Source organism: Rana temporaria, chromosome 1, assembly GCF_905171775.1.
Source record: "Rana temporaria chromosome 1, aRanTem1.1, whole genome shotgun sequence".
NCBI lineage: Eukaryota > Metazoa > Chordata > Amphibia > Anura > Ranidae > Rana > Rana temporaria.
The window spans coordinates 209415107-209435902 of record NC_053489.1 but is presented as its reverse complement, the minus strand read 5'-3'; the positions used below and the strand labels follow the sequence as shown (position 1 = coordinate 209435902).

General features: G+C 41.5%; 1 protein-coding gene across 1 annotated transcript; it reads left to right on the top strand.

Annotated features, from left to right (window-relative positions):
* The first annotated feature begins 977 nt into the window (after window positions 1-977).
* UBE2L3 (ubiquitin conjugating enzyme E2 L3) lies at window positions 978-20444 on the top strand. The gene is made up of 4 exons (XM_040348434.1): window positions 978-1084; window positions 12919-13014; window positions 15204-15390; window positions 19493-20444. Exons 1-4 carry the CDS (start codon window positions 1058-1060, stop codon window positions 19645-19647), a joined length of 465 nt encoding a protein of 154 aa, XP_040204368.1. The 5' UTR covers window positions 978-1057; the 3' UTR covers window positions 19648-20444.
* Window positions 20445-20796: the final 352 nt, after the last annotated feature.

Here is a 20796-nt window from a genome sequence, read left to right as displayed (position 1 = left end):
GGCGGTGTAACTTAAATCGGAAAAGTTAAGTTGCGCCCGCTGTACGTGAATCTGGCCCAATGAGTACAAGTTGCCTACAAGTCGCCTAGAAGTCGGATTGAAGTAGTACAGGAACCTTTTCTGAAGTCGGAGCGACTTCAGTAGTGCACATTATGACGGCTCCCATTCACTTTCTCAACCGTGCGACTTGGGGAAACTTGGGGCGACTTGAAGTCGAATCCCAGGTCGCCCCAGTGTATTATTTTTCCTGAAAATTTGCAAATATCATGCGACATAAAAGATTGCAACTATTCTCCTAATCCTCTTGTATTTTATTGTATTATAACTGTATCGTCTCCCTTTTATATTGTAAAGCGCTGCGTGAACTGTTGGCGCTATATATAAATCCTGTATAATAATAATATTCTCCAGGGCCTCTGCTTGGAAATAACAATTCTGGGTTCCAAAGAATTTTCTTGCAAAAAAAAATGCTGATTTGAACACGTGCGAGACATGTCAGATTTGTAGGCAACAATGTTAATTTTGTCGACTAAAATGTTTTAGTCAAATAAAATGAAAACAATTCAAATATTTAAAATACAACTAAAATAGCATTTTAATCAGACTATGACTAAAACTAAATTGATGTCACAATGAACACAGGTAGGCAAGCAGAGAAAATAAACCTGTCATTAAGGGGGCCGCCATCACTGAAAATGCTAGTGGCCTGGCTGCTGCGCTGTCCCTGATTTTCAGCACATAAGCAGCTCAGGAAAGTGCAATGAAAAGTCACAACGTGACTACAAGTATGTAAAGAGTCGGCATAGCAGCCTGACTACTAACGTTTTCTAAAGGTAAGTTCAAACATGGTGCAATGACAGGATTCCCTTAGATACAGGAGGTTTCCAGAGACAGCAGAGTGTTATTATTACCCCCCTCTGGAAGATCTCTCTCCCTGACAGCCGCGCACTGTTGTCCCCCCCCCTCTGTCTGGTTGCCCGGTGACCCGCTCTGGGCGCACCAGGAAGTGCTGGCCCTTTAGCCGTGATGCATTGTGGGAAGTCCCCTCAGATCCAAGATGGCGGCCAGCAGGAGGCTGATGAAGGTAATGGGGGAAAGGGCGGCTCTTTCATTCAGGAGCAGGCTTTTCAGGCGGCGTGTGCGTTCCCTGGGGCCGTGTGAGCCCCTCCAGGGACGGTGAGCGCTGTGTGGAGACTGTTGAGGTCCTCGCTGGCAGGCCTCGAGTCCCCGGCCTCACCCCGCGCCGCCCGCCGAGCCCGGCACTCCCTGTTCCGTACGGTGTGGAGGAGAAGCGGCCTCACATTCCCGCACGGCGGAGGTCCGGAGGGGGGCGGGGAGGGCCGGGCGGCCTTAGTTTCCGGGTAGGCGGCACACATTGGTGTGTGGTTACAGAGCCCCGGCTTCAGTCCCCGGTGTGTGAGTGATCCGGGTTCCTGGTAGTACCAGGCCATGTGTGCTCTGCCCGGGAACATACCTCGTGGCGGTAACAGAGGCCTCCTTTGTTATGACTTCACAGTGTCCCCAGACCTAAGAAAGGCGATAGAGTCTTTATTGTGACTGGACACATTTCCCCTTTGTCTGGGATTCCTCCTAGAAGAATATTGAGCACTTCCTGGTATGGGATGAGGGTGCCTAGGCACTCTTGTACAGCCTGGTGGCCATGTACCTGCAGTGCCAGATCCGAGGCTGTGATGAGCTCAGGCCTGTTCAGACATGAGACCTATCTGACCCATGATATTCCTTCCGCCAAGAAGCTGTCAGCCAATCAGCAGTGGTGATATTCCTCACCACACTGCCCCATGTTTGTTATTGGCTGACACCTGCTTTGCGGGATAGCGTAGCTCAGGTGGGACTCCTGTCTAAACAGGCCGGAGCTCGCCTTAGATCTGACACTGCGGATACACAGCCACCAGGCTGTACAAGAGTGCCTAGGCACCCTCATCCTATACCAGGAAGTGCTCAATATTATTCTAGGAGGAATCCCAGACAAAGGGAAATGTGTCCGGTCACAATAAAGACTTGTCTATTTTCTCTTTCCCTTGTGAAGTCATGACATGGAGAGCTCTGTGGCCACTATGAGGTATGTCCCGGGGCAGAGCACACATCGCTTGCTATGACCAGCCCAGATCACTCACACACCCAGGACTGTGCCCAGACACTGAGTGCCGGTGTTCTATCGAGACATGCCCTCCGTCAAAAAAAATGCCTCCGATGGGTCTGTGCATGCACAGTACGCAACGTCACTCCAGCTGATATGTTGATCAGCTGGCGTGATGTCAACACAGCGCATACGCAGATCATGAGATGCAGTATCCGACGATCTGCTAAGCGCAGAGGGAGAATGTAATTGTCAGATTATGCCTCGCTGTACCTGTAATAACAGTCCACTACTCAAACCAGAAAACAAATAGCATGCCTACGGCTGAAGCACATTCAAGCCTGCTATAGATGGATCCAAGTTCAGCAGGGATTAGCCAAATTTTGATCGTCTATGGGCAGGCTGGTTGTACAGAAGTGGATCTCTCGATAAACTACTGTACAACCAGCCTGTTTTTGTTTTGCCTGATCAGTGCCACCAGCAACACTAATCATTGTATTCTGCTGGCAGGCAAGGCTCCCCATCAGCAGAACATAACGGCTGCGAGTGTGATTTCCTCAATCACATCAAATCTGTGGATGGGGGAATTGGCAATTTTTTTTTTTTTTGTTTAACCCGTTGGTTGAATGATCTTTTTTTTTTTATAATGTATGGCCCACTTTACTCTCTCCAGAGCCAATTACAGACATGCAGAACAGCAGGGACACGCCCCCTTTTTACATAGCTCTACTGGAAGTCTCATTAACATCTCTGCACTGGTATACTCCTTTAAAGGGGCTGTAAAGGCAGAAGGTTTTTTTTATCTCAATGCATTCTATGCATTGAGATAAAAAAACTTCTGTGTGCAGCAGCAGCCCTCCCCCCCATGTTTACACTTAACTGAGACCCCTCAATGTCCACGAGTGTCTCAGCCATCTGAGATTCTCCTTCCTGATTGGCTGAGACACAGTAGTGGGACCATTGGCTCCCACTGCTGTCAGTCAGCTAGCCAATCAGGGGGGCCAGGCTGGGTCAGGGCTCCTTGTCTGAATGGACACAGTGAGCTGTGACTTAGCTTGGGTGCCCCCATAGCAAGCTGCTTGCTGTGGGGGCACTGAACAGGAGGAAGGCGCCAGGAGCACAGAAGAGGCGAATCCAGGCTGCTCTGTGCAAATCCACTGCATCAGAGCAGGCAAGTATAACATGTTTGTAAGGTCTCGTTTTTTTTCCATATAAAAATAACAATCACTTTAAGGTATAACATAGGTCTGGAATTTTAGATTTCATTTACCAAATATGAAAGTGTGCATAACCACTTCAGCTCCAGGTTTTTTTCTGACACTTTTGTTTACATGTAAAAATCTGTATTTTTTGCTAGACAATTAGTTAGAAGCCCTAGAGAATAAATGGTTGGGTGTTGCAATTTCTTATGTCACACCATATTTGCGCAGTGGTTTTTCAAACGCAATTTTCTGGGAAGAAAATATACTTTTTTAAATTTTAATGCAAAAAAACTATACATAACCCAACTTTTTTTGTAAACTAAAAAAGATGATGTTACACCAAGTAAATAGATACCAAACATGTCACGCATTAAAATTGTGCACGTCCATGCAATAATGACAAACTACATACATTTTTACTATCCATAGGCAACTTTTTAAAAGCCTTTACAGGTTACCACTTTAGATACAGAGGAGGTCTAGTGCTAGAATTTGCGTCCCATTATCTGACGTTCGCGGCAATACTTCACATGTGGGACAATCACTGTTTCTGCACGTTTGCCATTTACACTTTTTTTATTTACTGTATTTATCGGCGTATAACATGCACCCTAATTTTAAGAGGGAAGTTTAAGGGAAAAAAATTACATTTTAAATGCCCATCAATGCAGCCTTATTAGTGTCCATCTGCAGCCTTGGCATCCATCTGCAGCCTTGGCGCCTTGCCATCCATCTGCCGCCTTGTCCCATCCAGTGTCAATCTGCAGCCTTGAGGGAATGAGTGCCGCCGAGATGCACAGAGTCTATAAGACCCTAAATCCCTCTTCTGCCTTTAAAAGTATTCAAAACGCCAAGATCAGTTTTTTTTTTTTCAAAAATGCCGCAGTTGACATCTGGGTAAACTGGAAGTGATGTCAGGTCATCGCTTCTGGGTTACCATAGCGAAGGGCCGATCCCAGCTTTGTTAGGCTGTCTGACCAGCTAGTGAACGTGCCGGCTGGGTGCTCAGGTTTCCCTTTTTGCCGTTTTTTTTTCACACATATTTAAAAAATTGTTGGAAGCCTGACGATTACATAAAACCCCCAAAACATTAAAGAATAAAATAGTGGTAGTTCCAATTTTCTATATCGCACGATATTAAAACAACGGTCTAGGAAAGGCACAACTTCAGTAAAAACACATTAAAGTTAATTCTAGGGGGCACAAAAACACAATAAATTACAAATTAGTTTGGTAAAATATAAAAGCCAAGGTTGCATTGAGTAAAATAAATACCCAACATGTCAAACCTTAAATTTGCGTGCGCTCGTAAAATGGCGACAACCTTCAGTACCCTATATTTTCCATAGGCGACACTTTAAAAGCCCCCAATAGGTCATCAGTTTAGCGTTACAGAGGTCTGGCGGTAGAATTATTGCTCTCAATCTGGCATGCATGGTGATATGCAGGGCTGTGGAGTCGGTAGATAAATGTTCCGACTCATCAGTTTTATGTACTTCCGACTCCGACTCCCCGACTCCTCTGTATTAATATGCGAATGTATTTTATACATTCCTTGAGGGAAAGAAACGCAACCTACCACAGAACTACTGGCTGGGAAGCCAACAGTCTACTGTATTGCACAGTTTAAGCAAAAGACAAACACAATGAAAACAATCAAGTGGCTGGATAGTAGCAGCAGGCATAAACATCAGGAACAGGATCTTTACCAGTTCAAAAATACAAACCACATTATTTGGTTGTTTTAGAACAAAAACAAAGGTTATCAAAAACAAAATGTGTAAAACCTAGAAATGGTTTATATTAATCTTGAAATGTAGTTCTAGGCTTAGCAAATGCAAATCAATTCAATGTAGAGTTCTAAGGAAGAGAATTGCCTCTGCCAGATCCTCTTTCATAGAGGCTCTTAAGTCAGACTTTATTATTTTTAGGGCTGAAAATAATCTTTCGACACTGACTTGGGTGGGTGGCATTGCAGTAACTATTCTGGCCACATCACTAACGATCTCTGGATAAACAAGGATGGCTTCTTCAACAGTAAGTTTTGATGAGCGATCATACTTTTCAACTTCTTTTAGTGCTTTATAAAACTCCTGTTGGAATTTTTTTATTTGGACACTTACTGGTTCTCTAACATGCATTCCCTGTAAAAGCAGAACACAACACTATGGAAAGTATAAGTATTGCAGCTCCTAATTGTGCGTTGCGTGCCATATAGTGAAGCACATGAAAAGCATGCTTCTTCACGGTCACTTAACGTGTTCGTTTTGCGGTTACGTGAGGCACTGCATGCATTGGTCTTTATTCTTACAGTAGAGAAGTCATTAATTATAACTTTTTGTGAATTGGGACATTTAAACTTGCTTTTTTTTTTTTTTTTAATTCCAATCTAAATTTAGTAGGAGTCGGAGTCGGTGCATTGTTTGCCGACTCCGACTCCAGGTACCCAAAATTTCCTCCGACTCCACAGCCCTGGTGATATGTAACGTGTATAGCAATCAAGGTTATCGCGCCCCGAAGCGTGTCTATGTAGATGAGTTTTTATTTCTTTTTTTGGTGACCGGTTCTCTTTATTGTAACATACAAGGTATTTCTCATTAAAGAGAACCTGTAACCAAAAGACCCTGCATGTCTCCCCTGTGCTCCACTGATTGTAAAGCACATCGCACTGCATTACATAATTTCCTGGCCTTGATGGTCGGGGAAACTGTCAATGAGGACCCAGAAGTGACGTCATACACGTTACTTCTGTGTAGCAACAAGAAGGGGAGGAAAGCAGACATGTCGGCTCTCCTTCCTCCCCTATACCCGGTGGCATCTGCTATACCAATCCTGGGCCTGCAGATGGGCAAACAGCACCCAGGAAGCATTGGGGCGACAGCTTAGGTGCCAGGAAACCATTTGTTGTCACCATGGTGACCTGGCGCCTGGGATTTGTTGAGCCCTGGTTAAAGTGATACTATAGGTTCACATTTAAAAACAAACGTCATACTTACCTCCACTGTGCAGCTTGTTTTGCACAGAGTGGCCCCGATCGTCCTCGTCTGGGGTCTCACGGCAGCTCTTGTGGCTCCTCCCCGCAATAGATAACCCCTTCTGGGAAGCTCTCTCCCGAGGGGGTTACCTTGCGGGCGTGCTCCCGTTTTTATACACAACTCAGCCACGTCATTGGATTTGATTGACAGCAGCGGGACCCAATGGCTGCGCTGCTATTAATCTATCCAATGAAGAGCCGAGAAGCCGTGGGGAGAACGACGCGGGATTGGCCCACGGAAGTTCGGGGCTCAGGTAAGTAAAGCGGGGCTCGGAGGGGCCGGGCAAGTTTTTTTTTTCACCTTAATGCATAGGATGCATTAAGGTGAAAAAACATGAGGGTTTACAACCCTTTTAAGTGGATAATCTGTGTTTCTTGTACAATTTGTTTTTTTTAGCATAAATAAAATGTTTGTCCAGTCAAAATTGTTTTGTAGTGTGGAAGAGTTAGAACCCCTGTTATGTTTTTACTACTATCTAGGAAGTGAGGCAAACTTCTTACAGAAACACAGACAGAAATAAACCACTTGAGCTCTGGAAAGTTTTACCTTCTTCATGACCAGGCCATTTTTTGCTATTCAGCACTCTGCTAATTTAACTGGCAAATGCTCAGTCACAGAGCACTGTATGTAAATGTAATTTTATATATATATATATATATATATATATATATATATATATATATATATATAATATATATATATATATATATATATATATATATATATATATATATATATATATATAATATATATATATATATTTTTTTTTTTTTAAGCACAAATAGAGCTTTCTATTGGTGGCATTTGATCGCCACAGTTTTTTGCTATATAAAGGAAAAAAGACAAAAAAAAATAAATACTACTTTGTTATAAAAACATATCAAATAAAATCAAATTTCTTCATAAATTTAGGACAAAATTTATTCTGCTACATGTCTTTGGAAAAAAAAATCCAATACCTGTATATTTGGTTTGTGTGAAAGTTATAGCATCTACAAACTATGGTGTGTGTGTGTATATATACAGGGGGTATAGAAAATCACCCCCTTAAAATAATCAAATTTTGTTGCTTTGCGGCCTGAAATTAAGACTGACAGTTTTTGTTTTATCTAGCTGTATTTATGAAGTGCAACTTATAACATCCAAGTGAAAGATATAACACCAACATGTCAGCATAAAAATATATTCAAAAACAAAAGCATTGAGTTGGAAAAAGGACCACCCCCATCCCAAAAATGACTTAAAATCTCAATCAGGTGTATCTAATCAGCTTCTCAATGACACACACAGCCATTGATTTTCAACTGTGATCAGCTGTAGTCCTTTTAATTAACTCGGCATGAAAAGAGCTTTCCTGGAGCATTTCAATCCCTGGTAGTGCAACTGAACCAGACAACTATGGGTGGCAAGACACTGTTAAAAGATCTCCAGGATATAGTTGTGGACAGGCACAAGTCAGGAAATGGATACAAAAAAAAGTCAGCTTTATCAATGCCTATAAGCCTAGTTAAGTTTATTATTAAGAAGTGGAAGGTATTTGGTACAACACAGACCCTGCCTGGATCAGGACGTTGCTCCAAACTGGATGAAAGAGACAGGAGGAAACTGGTCAGAGAGGCTGCCAAGAGGCCTACAGCAACTGTAGCAGTTGTAGGAATTTATGACAGGTTGGTCATTGTGTGCATGTGACAACAAGATCACAATTTCTCCACAAATGTGGCTTGTATGGGAGGGTTGCAAGAAAAAAAAGCTACCCCTCAAGAAAGGCCACATGCAGTCACGTCTGAGCTTTGTCAAAATGCCACTGAGACCACATGGAAAAAGGTGTTTTGGTCAGATGAGTCTACAATTTAACTATTTGGCCTCAAGACCAAACATATGTCTGGCAGAAATCCAATACAGCTCACCATCCAAATAACACCGTTCCTGCAGTAAAGCATGGAGGTGATAATATCATGCTATTAGGGAGTTTCTCTGCAGCAGGGACTGGGGAACTTGTCAGGATAGAAGGAAAAATTTATGGGGAAAAGTACTGTAAAATTCTTGAGGAAAATCTGCTGCTCTCTGCCAAAAAGTTGTCTATAGAAAAGTTTTCCCTTCCAACATGACAATGAAGGAGAAGGTTTATGTTTTTGCGTGGCCTAGTCAGAGCCCATACTTAAACCCCATTGAAAAGCTGCAAGAAAAACAGAAATGGAAGGCGCGCACACCTAGTGCATTACCAGAGATAATTTAATAATAATTTTTTGTATAAAGTGAGTACTCTACAAAATGCAACTGACAAAAAGCCATAAGCACAGTGCATGGACATGCACAGAACACAGGGTAAAGCGAACGTGTTTTGGGGATGCACCCCCTTTCTCAGAGCTAGGCTAGTCTCGCACACCATGGACAAGCGCTTTTATAGGAAATGGTGGAATTGAAAACTGTGTAAAAAAAAAAAAGCCACACCCTCAAAGGGGCGGAAAAAAACACATCATAAATGCACAAATAAATAATAATTCATTCAAATCCATGATATATTGCACATTAACTTGTATTTACAGGTGTAAAAAAAAAAATTATATATAAAAATAAATAAAGGGTCAATCCATGTCTCACCTCTACATGCCTGAAGTAGCTGCGGAGGTATGGGGTTTTTTGGGCATTTAGAGGTGTCCAAAAACCACACACTAAGAAACCAGGGAACCAGCTCAGTATGGGGGGGAATCCACTTCCTGGAAACTCAGGAAGATGCCTAATGACATCACTTCCGGGGCAGGAGCAGTACAACAGTGTCCCCATGGACATAGATGGGGGGGAAAAAAAAAATTCAATTTTTTTTATAAAAAAAATTATAACAAAAAACTCCCTGACGGAACTGGACCACTATAGGATAGTTAATTAGGGATAATAAAAATAAAATTTGCACAACAATAATGATTCCCAAATGTGTAACAATTAATTAAAAGCGCTGATCCATGGAGTACATGAAAGCTAACCCTACAAAAAAAGAAATCAATAAATAGAAAATCTATAAACGTTTGCTGCTATAGTAATTGATAATCAATAGTCGCTAATCATTAAGAACAATGGTGGATTTGAGTAAAAATTGTGATTAGTAATAGTAAATATAAAATAAAGAAAAATTTTAAATGAAATAAAGATAAAAATGTACACAAATACTTGGATGAAAAATAAAAAATAAGAAAACAGAACCTATTGGTATAATGACACCCACACGATGGCAAAAAAAGAGAATTTTTATATATATATATATATATATATATATATATATATATATATATATATATATGTGTGTGTGTGTGTGTAATATATAAATATATATATATATTACACATACATACATACACAGAAGGGGGAAGGAGACCGGCGGGTCACATAAGGGTCTGAACATCCAGCCTTACATTCCGGCCCCTAGGCGCTATGGCTCCTAATCGATGTATCCAAAAAGTTTCTCTTCTACAAAGTCTCCAAAAGCGCTTGCCAGTATCGGCATCCTCACCCTTAACTTCCAAGCCAAGTAGCCTAAGACCAGATGGATTATGATCATGTTGATGCAAAAAATGTAATGGTAGTGAATGGTTATCAACACTTTTGAGTATTTTCATTTTATGCTCCCCAAACCGTATGTGTAAAGTTCGGATGGTGCGGCCCACGTAAAGAAGGCCACAGGGGCATATCGGACAATACACTACAAATTGTGAACCACAAATTGATGAATTGCCGAATGGCATGGGTTTGGGTTTGGCCATCACTACCTGTAACCTTCTTATTATGCCACATGTATTGGCATGCTCCACAGTTGGGGACACCACACTTGAAGCTTCCCTTTTGGTCAAATAAACTGCTCCAACATTGATTGACCACAATTTTGGGTTTACGGACTTTTGAATTTCTTTTCATTTTTGTTATAAGTTGACACTGTCCTACTCTGGGGTAGGTGATCAGTTTTATTTTTATATTTATATATACACTTTGCTGTTAACAGTGATAACGGTAACAGCAGTGTTGTGAAATGTCATGAATGGGTTACATTTATAACAGCTGTAATTTACTAATGTGCACTGTCTTTGGCCCACAGCTATCCCATGGTACAGGGTGCTGTGATAGCTGTGGGCCAATCCCTGCATCGCTATTCATTCATAACAGCTTTGCTGACATTGTGATCATGTAAGTACATATCGATCACATGATCGCCCGGCCGCTTAAAGCTTCCAGCATCTAGGTACCGGGAGTCGTGGCGCACCTCTTACCTGGAAGAGGCAGGATGATGTACATTTACGTGATTCTGCCTGCTCGTGCCACCCTGCTGCAGTGAATGAACTGTGGCTGGGTGGCAAACAGTTAATGGGCAAGTCCTTTTTATGATATGTTTGGCTGGAGTTCTGCATAACAAAAAACTGGAACTGGAATTGGCCTTATGAAAATGCTAGTTGCCTGCCTGGGCCCCAGTGATGCTTTGGCTATTTTCTGATTTGCTAAATCGGAACAATAATTCTGAAGCCTTAATTCTTTTATCCACTTTGATATTTGTTCACCGCCTCATAGTATTGAAACCAGAATAGCAGTTTTGTACAATTCCTTTGTCTGCAAGTTTGAGGATCTATGCTGTGTTCCACTAATGGCTGAGCTTAGCATTACTATTTAGTATGAGATTTGAGAACCAGTATAAGAAGGGTTGGAAGTAAGAAGATGCCCCTTGTCAGTCTGTAGTACCACACACTTTTTAAGACTGCTCTGCTTTCTCTCAGAGTTGCAGTGTTTCTGGATAGCATGCTTTATTTCACTGACTAATTTAAAGGGGTTGTAAGGGTACAATTTTTTTTTTTCTCCCTAAATAGCTTCCTTTACCTTAGTGCAGTCCTCCTTCGCTTACCTCATCCTTCCATTTTGCTTTTAAATGTCCTTATTTCTTCTGAGAAATCCTCACTTCCTGTTCTTCTGTCTAACTGCACACCGTAATGCAAGGCTTTCTCCCTGGTGTGGAGTGTCGTGCTTGCCCCTTCCCTTGGACTACAGGAGAGTCAGGACGCCCACTAACACACACCTCCTTTCTCTATCTGCAACGTAGAGAGCGTCCTGACTCTCCTGTAGTCCAGGGGGGGGCGAGCACGACCCTCCACACAAGGGAGAAAGCCTTGCACTACTGTGTGGAGTTACAGACAGAAGAACAGGAAGTGAGGATTTCTAAGAGCTGGTTCACATTGGGGCGACTCGTCAGGCGACTGAGCCGCCTGACGAGTCGCGTCCCATTCTATTCAATAGAACCGTTCTAATAGGGCTCTTGTACAACTTTGAAGGCGACTTGCATTGACTTCTATACAGAAGTCATTTTGCAAGTCGCCTCTGAAGTCGTCTTCAGGACGCCTTGCCGAGTCGCCCCCGAAGTCATGCCGTCCCAGTGTGAACCCGGCTCTAAGAAGAAATAAGGACATTTAAAAGCAAAATGGAAGGATGAGGTAAGTGAAGGAGGACTGCACTAAGATAAAGGAAGCTATTTAGGAAAATAAATTGTACCTTTACAACCCCTTTAACTTGTCGGTGGAAATGTTTCCAATGTATGCCTTAAATAGTGTATTGCATTTAAGGAACAGATAAACATTTTGGATTACCTGTCACTTTCTGTCCTGATAACCATTGTTAGGGAGCTGTGAATCTCCCCCTTACCCAGTCTTTCCCAGACAGAGATTAATCCTCTGCATTGTGTAAAAGACTGTTTGATCCTGTATTCACAGATCTTCCCCTCTTGCATTGTCCACAATAGTGGAGTGGAGTCAGTCTGGACATGCTCAGTTTGGTGTGTATTGTATTGGAGTTTTTTTTTCTTGGGAGAGTGCATGTGCTTGGCACAGGGTCAATCAGCACTGTTCAGACAGAGGGTCAGGGGTCCTGCATCCTCATAGGACAGTCAGGGGAAAATGAAAACTCATACAAGCTTTAACCAGACACTGATAGAAGTCACAAGACTGCTATACTGCTGATGAGAAGGGGTATTTAGCAGTTTATATTTACTAAAATATATAGTGACTGCAGGGTCCAGGGCTTAGTGACACTTTAAAGCGGAGTTCCACCCAAAAGTGCAAGCGCCGCTTATCTGTTGCCTCCCCTCTCCGACTCCATATTTGCCACCTTTCGGGGGCAGCGGGCTCCTGTTTTTGACAGGTACCTGACCCCACTTCCTTCAGACCTCGCCACGGCGAAGGTACATCAAACGCCCGGGCCATTCGGAAAGTGCACATGCGCAGTAGGGAATTGGCTGTAAAGCCGCAGGTTATGGCGGTGGCAGCACCCGAGAGCTGATGGAAACATCGGCATGGGTACCAACATCGCTGGATTCCAGGACAGGCAAGTGTCCTAATATTAAAAGTTAGCAGCTACAGTATTTGTATCTGGCTTTTACTTTTTTCATGAGGGGGGGGGGGTGTGCTGGAGCACCAATTTAAGTGTTTACCTCTTCACTGCTTGTCTTTCCCATGTCATAACTTTAATTCACTATATTTGCCTTTTGATGCATTACCAACTTTTCTGATGTTCAAACTGTCATGTGCACTTAAACTCAAAGTCTTTTTTTTTTCCTCAGGAGCTTGAAGAGATCCGCAAATCTGGATTGAAAAACTTTCGTAATATCCAGGTTGATGAAGCCAACCTTCTGACTTGGCAGGGTCTCATAGTTCCAGTGAGTTGAAGTCATGCATATGATTGTGTGTGTGTGTGTGTGTGTGTGTGTGTGTGTATATAATGTATGTATATGTATGTGTGTGTGTGTGTGTATATATAAATATATATCTCTATATGGCTTTATTGTTGCATCACATTATAACCTATAAAGCCCAACATATTAATCCATTAGTTTGTATTGTACTCCTAAGCCATGAAAATTATGAAGAACATTTATTTGTACAGCATTAGGCATCTATACAGTGTAAAATTTTCAAAGTTCTGACCAAACTAGTTCACAGCTTGATGTGTTTCGCAGCTGACAACACTGCTTCCTCAGGAACAGTACAAGAAGATCACAATACGTTATAAAAACACCTGCTGCTGCATGACATATACAAGTAGACTCACCCAAGTGCACCTGGACAGAAACACCTACTCCCAAGCATCAGAGCACTGGAGCATACTGGGGAACCACCCCCGCCCCAAGTAGGCGCCAGCCCTGGTAAAATAGAACTGCATAAATAATAGTCTGCTCCCACTATCTTGGGCATTCAGACAGCACAGCCTGAGGTACAAGAAGGCAGCAGAGGGTGTCTGCTTCTAACCACTTCGGCCCTGGAATGTTTTACCACCTTAATGACCAGGTCATTTTTATTCTATATGGCACTGTACCCAAATAAAATGTATGTCCTTTTTCCTCCCACAAATAGCGCTTTATTTTGGTGGTATTTGATCACGTGATTTTTTTTTTTGCGCTATAAACCAAAAAAGAGCGACAATTCAATAAAAAATTTCCTCGTCAATTTAGGCCAATATGTAATCTGCTACATATTTTTGGTTAAAAAAAAATCCTGATCGTATATTGATTGGTTTGCACAAAGTTATAGTGTCTACAAAATAGGGGATATATTTATAGCATTTTTATAATTTTTTTACTTGTAATGGCGGGATCAGGGATTTTTAGCGGGACTGCGACATTTCGGCAGACAGATTGGACACCTAGCTGACACTTTTGATACTTTTTTGGGAACCAGTGACATTAGTGATTAGTGCTAAAAAATATACACTGACATTGTACTAAGACACTCGCAGGGAAGGGGTTAACTGTCTGTGTTCCTTCAGTGTGTTTCTAACTGTGGGGGGTGGGCTCGCTGCATGGACACTCTGATCTGTGTTCCTGATTAGCAGGAACACTAGATCAGAGTGTTCATGCCTGGCACCACGGCGGTCTGCTTGTTTGCCATTCTGTCCCTGCGGCGATTGATTGCAGGTGGCTGGTGAACACTGTGTCCGCCGGGCCCGCTGATTGGCTCCCCCTGTGGCCAATCATTGGCACGGGATCGCGGCTCTGACAGCACCAACCCCCCCAGTCTACAGTTAAATCTCCAGTAATTAATTTCAGTACATGAAATGAGACTGTACATCTACAGATCTATGGATTCCTAAAGCTGTTTACCCCAGAATATGGCGCCTCATAAATTGCCCAGCTAAAAAGTTGGCAATTCTCATTCTTCATCTCGCTGTGTTGAGCTTTTTTCCCCTCAGCTCAACTAACTTTTGTTCCCTTCCTCAGTGTCGGCCTGGGATTCTTTACACCAATATATTGCCTCTGCCTTTCTGCCAAACAAAATGCAGTCTGATCCCTCCCTCCATAGCATTTAGATTCATCCCCTATCTGTCTGTCCGTTGCTACCTGGGCCCTCCTTGTTCTGGCATAACCTGCATTGGCCCCTTGACAGCAGGATCCTTTCCGCTCTCCTGCCCTGCCTTTCACTGGATCACTACTTACCTTAGAGCTTCCTTTGCAATAATACACATTTGTTCTAAGACTTTTGAATGCAGACCTTTTCATGCAGAGCTATTTCCTAGCCTGATAATCTCTTCTGTCCTCCCAGTTCTTCTTCAACATGCAATATATAATAAGCACATCTCAAAGTTCTAACTGCACACTGAATATTTGGTGTATCTTAGTTGTTGATTTCACCACTGTCAGTACAGAAGGTAACAGTACATTTGTCTGGCATGAGATATACTGTAATCTTGCTCATGGTAAGCAACTAAGACATATCTCTGTAAGAGCTTGTAACTGCGACTTGTCCAGTCCTAGCTTAGTTTTATGAGTCATGTGACATTTATGCTACCCTTTAGGAAGGCATTTTTGAATAAAGGTTTTCATTAGTAAATTTTTCTTCTTCATTACTCCAGGACAATCCCCCATATGACAAAGGTGCATTTCGGATTGAAATTAACTTCCCAGCAGAGTACCCATTTAAACCACCCAAGATCACATTCAAAACCAAAATCTACCACCCGAATATTGATGAGAAGGGCCAGGTATGTCTGCCGGTGATCAGCGCTGAAAACTGGAAACCTGCAACCAAAACTGACCAAGGTAAGACGGAATAGGCTTTTTGCATCGGGACACACAGTATTGAATTTGTTTAAAAATGGTATTTAACAGCAAAAGCAACACTTTAGCGTTAACCATGTAGGCACAGTTCACATCTAAAGATTTTTGGAAAAATCCTACTTGCTACTTTTTTCCTGTGGTTTCCAGTAAGGGTATTTTCCATAGTACTGCCTGTGCTAGGGCTCATGCATGATGGGGTGATTCAAATACTAATACCTATGCTGGATCTTGCTGGCAGAAACATCTAGCATAAATAACATGTAATGGCGCATAAGCTACTTGCTTTCATGCGTGTTTAGATACACATTTCTTCATCCACTCCTCTAGGTCCACTAAAATGCATTTACATGTGTACACATATTTACAAATATTTAGGTGTAAATTAAGCCACAGTACTAATCTCGAGTGCAGGATTTAGATTTTTGTTTGTTTCTGATCACTGCTATAGATTACAGAGCTAAACACTGCTATGTGTTGTATAAGAGAGCTATGTTTATATCCATAAAAAAAAAGCCATACAGATTTGAAAGTGTCAGTTTGCATGCATGTGAAATGAACGTTGTGCATCGCGACTAATTCAATCTCAGATGTAATAGGCTCTTAGGGTTAGTTTCCATCTACATACTTTGCTTTTGATCGTTTCTGCAGTGCTTTTTGCGTTATTGCACATGCAGTTTTGATGCAATTTGCGATTTTGTTTATACATACATACACACACGTGTGTGTGTGTGTGTGTATATATATATATATATACATACACACACATGTGTGTGTGTGTGTGTGTGTGTGTGTGTGTGTGTATATATATATATATATATATATATATATATATATATATATATATATATAATATACATTTTTTTTCTTTGAGCCAGTTTGTTGTTGGGCAAATTATAAAATGCAAATCGCTGCAAAAACGCACTTCATGCTTCTCTGTAGCTTCTCCATTGAAGTCTATTGAACAAAAAAAGCACCATTTGGTGTTTAAAAAAAGTCACTGACCCTTTCCAAAGCATAGATGTGAACGTGTCCCATAGGAAACCATTTAAAATGAACTGTAGTGCGTTTTTGCAAGGGTACTGAACTGAGCCTTATAACAAATTGTGTTCTCTTTTTGGCTGTATATTAGTAAAGGTAGATATAGAGGCTGTTATGTGAAAATACAGTGCTGAATTGTAAGTTTGTATTTATTTTTACAACACATTTGTTAACTGACCACTAAACTTAAATTTTATTTTTGCCAAACTATAACCTAGCAAAGTGCCAGTCGAGTTTTCTAGAGTTCCTTTGGGCCCCTGAAATATAGTAATGTGTTATGGAAGTGCCATTTTCATCTAGGAAGTTCTCACTTTGTCCCACTAGCTCCTGCACATTGCTGTTGATAGCTTTATGAAATTAAGGACTATACTAAACTGGCAAAAAAAATTGAGCGGGTGGAATGAAGTTTCAGCTATCCAGGGGAATTGAGTATTTTGCGAAATAAAGCAATCCAGGTTTTAGGTGCTCCAGTGCAAATAGTTTCTTGGCCTTGGGCAATACCTTTTTTATAGTTTTGGACGGTGGAGATGGATTAGATTACCTGATTTTTATTTCTGCCTCTGTTAGGAAGATTCACCCTTTATATTTGTCCTGTTTATTATTAGAAGTGAAAGTAAAAGAAAATCCAAAATGTTGGGTTGTCCCCAGACCAGTAATAGAGAAATATTCCAATGTGGACACTAGTTCTGGTGAACTAGGGGGGCCCAATGTAACAGAGTTTCCTTTCACTTACTGTTTTGGCTATGGGGCAGGAAGTGAAATCTCTTCAATGGGACACAGATGGCAAAAAGTTACAGGGGTTATAACCCTCCCTTATTCTATCCAAAATCATAAACGTATAGATGCAAGGAGACTATTGCCCTCAATGGTCTCCAAAGCAGAAAACAAAGGAAAAATTGACTGTCGGTACCCTGGACAGATTACACAAGGAGCATTCATGTACATGGGATGTTTTTACAACCTCTCCTGAACGAGTTAACTTGAAAGATGGTAACCAACGTTTAAAACGTCTGTTTTGCCGTATTTACATGCCGCGTATATATTTTTTTCAAATGGCCAAAAATGAAAAACGTCTGTAAACAAAACGCGGCTAAATGGGAGTTACCACGTTTACAAGCTGTTACAGGCATTTAAAATGTCTCAGAACATCCGGCCTGAATGCATTTTTTTGCGCTCAAAAAAATGTGTCTAAACTCAACTGCCTTGAAACGACTATAAACGACCCTCTGTACATGTACTGATAAGATAACAACATGGAGGAGAGTTCAGGGGCAGCTGAAAAAAACACCCAATTTCTCCAAAATGTCAGTTTCCAAGAAGCAGTGTACATGAGGTCTAAGTAAAAGGTATGCATTTTATTGATACAACAAATTTATTAAAACAAGGTATCCAGATACAGGGTACAGCGGGGGGTCTACAAAATAATAGAAAAAAACATGTGACAATACACGTTACACTGATGCTGGATATACTCCGCGATGGACCATAGGAGGTATAGTTAGTCCTCACAAACATCCTCTACATGTTTTGCGGAAATGTATCTATCCAAAGTTAAAAAATAAATGTGCCTATAGTTCTACTTTAAGGTTCCCTACATGGTAAAAGGGTTGAGAAAAACTACTTTTAGTTTCATTCTGACTTAAAGCGGATCTCCACTCTAAAGTGGAGTCCCGCTGATCGGCACCCTCCCCCCCTCCGGTGTCACATTTGACACCTTTCAGGGGGGAGGGGGGTGCAGATACCTGTCTACAGACAGGTATTTGCACCCACTTCCGGCCCTACGATACGGGCAAAGGACGGGTTTTTTCCTTACCTTCCGTCCGTCCCCCGTTGTATGCTGGGAACACTCGGCTCCCAGCACACAGCGGGAGCCAATCGGCGGGCGCAGCGCGACTCGCGCATGCGCCGTAGGGAACCGGGCAGTGAAGCCGGAGCGCTTCACTTCCTGGTTCCCTCACCGTGGATGGAGGGGGGAGCAGCAGGGTGACGAGCGATCGGCTCGTCATCTGCTGCGATCACCGTTGGACTCCAGGACAGGTAAGTGTCCTTATATTAAAAGTCAGCAGCTGCAGTATTTGTAGCTGCTGGCTTTTAATATATTTTTTTAGTGGCACATCCGCTTTAATGTGTAATTTGTGAAAAACTACAACCGGTAGTGGAAATTCTGTATAGATTTTGTTATCTTTATGGGGTTAATATTTAGATGGTAATTTTAATGCAGCACTGGAGGTAATGCTGGTTTTAGAAAATGAAAGTGAGCAGAGCTAACCAAGAGTAGGCAGAGCACAGATCGGAAAGGAAGTTCATGCTCAATTTTAATAGTACCGCCTTCTGTTCATTTCCAGATGACTTGATTATGTCCACACAATTGCAGCTTAAAGACAGGGGTTTTGAGAGTTTTGATTGGTCACTCTTCCGATCCCATGCACAAGAAGTAGTAAAGAGAGCTTCTGAAATGACTTTTATGCACAATCAGATAAGAATGCTGCTGTGAAAAGATAAATTGCTAAGATTATAAAGGTATCCATTTGACCAACAGACTACTGAATGTAACCAGAATTTAACCGGAGATGCGTTTTAAAATATCTAGTAGTAAAATAAACTATCAACAGAATGACAGCTGGGGGCCTCAATCACTTTTAAATTTTAAAGTGGAAATAATCCCCCCTATAGTTTTCAGCCAAGGAAGAGGTAATGTTGGCCTCTGTTTGCTTTTCAACTGCCATGATGCTGCATGTGATCAGTTAGGACACCATCCGTTTGATGATTAGACCGCTTAGTTGAGAGCACAGCTAATGTGACAATTGCATTCCCAACATGTGCCAGAAACGTAACTATTTTCAAACTGTTAAATCGATGGGTTTAGTTCCTCTTTAAGCCACTGAGGGTCATAAAGGAGTGAGAGGGACACGTGGCTTAACAAACACCAGTTTCATATGTCTGATGTAAATGAATTACTGTTTTTTGAAATTCCTGTAATTGACATAGGAACTTTGTCTACTGTGAGCTATCCCACCTTTCTGAACTATGTTTCTCTTTCACCTAGTCATTCAGTCTCTTATTGCCCTGGTCAACGATCCCCAACCAGAGCATCCCCTGCGTGCAGACCTAGCGGAAGAATACTCAAAGGACCGTAAAAAATTCTGTAAGAATGCCGAAGAGTTTACAAAGAAATACGGAGAGAAGCGACCTGTGGACTAGACACACACACACAAGATCTCTCACACACACACACACAAGAGTTAACACAAATTCAAAAAGCGCAACTGAAGATTTGGAGTCAGCGAGTTCAGAATCCCCTCCTTCACCCTCCCCTGAAAATACACATGAGGCAGGACTCCGCGGGAACATGGAACAGAGGCGCAGCATCAACCCGCGATTTACGCTAAACTCTACTGCAAACTGTTAGAGGAGGATTAAAAAAAAACAGTGTGAAAATGGGAGTGCAGTTCTGCTCTCTGTGTAAAAAAAATCTATATATATATATCACTTCTTGCCATTCTTACTGCTGAAAATATTTCATCCTTGTTCACTTTGGTCAAAAAGAAAAAATGACACGCAAAATAATTTTTTGATTTTTTTTTTTTTTTTTTTTCCTTTAGGGGTTTAATTGTAGCATCGCATACCATTTTTTTTAAATCACCGGTTCATTTTGGACACATCTTGATAAAAGCCCTGTATCTGTTAGGTTTTAGTCTAACACTCCCCCTCCCATTTGTAGCCTTTTAAATGACAGCTATTTTCTGACATTTAAAGGGATACATAGCCTTGAGCCACCACAAGGGAGGGGATCATTGAACGTTCGGCTCTTAGTTTTCCTTTCAATGTTGCACTGTGCTTTGTGGGACTTGGTAAGTTTTCCTTCAGTTTGTAACAAAGAAAATAAAGTTACTATCAAAAAAAAAAAAGAGAAAAAAAAATTAAGCTGTTGGAAATGAGCCCGTTCTTCTGTAATTCTGCCGGATGTTAAAATAATGTTTATTAAAGGGGTAAACCAAGCTGCTGCCCTGTTGTGACTCTGTGTCTTTGAAGAATTGTCACGTTTTCTGAACGCTTCAGAGCTGCTTCTGCAACTCTTTAGGATTGAATATTGTTTTGCGTATAGGTATCTATATTGTATAATACAGATAATTGGGCAGACATTTATTGATACAAAACTGCTCATTTACTTAATCCAGATTATATTTTTATTTCATGAAGTGATATAGTCTCATTTTTCACTCCTTGGTAAAGAGTGTATGCTTTCAATGGTATGGGTTTAAAAGTTTATTCTTTCAAAAAGGATCAAGAAAAATATAATTTAATAGATTTTTTAGGGTAGGTACACAGTTATGTGATGAAACATTTACC

Excerpts from the sequence above, each read along its gene's own strand:
- UBE2L3 (XM_040348434.1), top strand. The coding sequence starts at position 1,058 with ATGGCGGCCAGCAGGAGGCTGATGAAG. Across the intron at positions 13,015-15,203 it reads GGCAGGGTCTCATAGTTCCA|GACAATCCCCCATATGACAA; the intron begins GTGAGTTGAAGT and ends TCATTACTCCAG. Across the intron at positions 15,391-19,492 it reads TGCAACCAAAACTGACCAAG|TCATTCAGTCTCTTATTGCC; the intron begins GTAAGACGGAAT and ends TCTTTCACCTAG.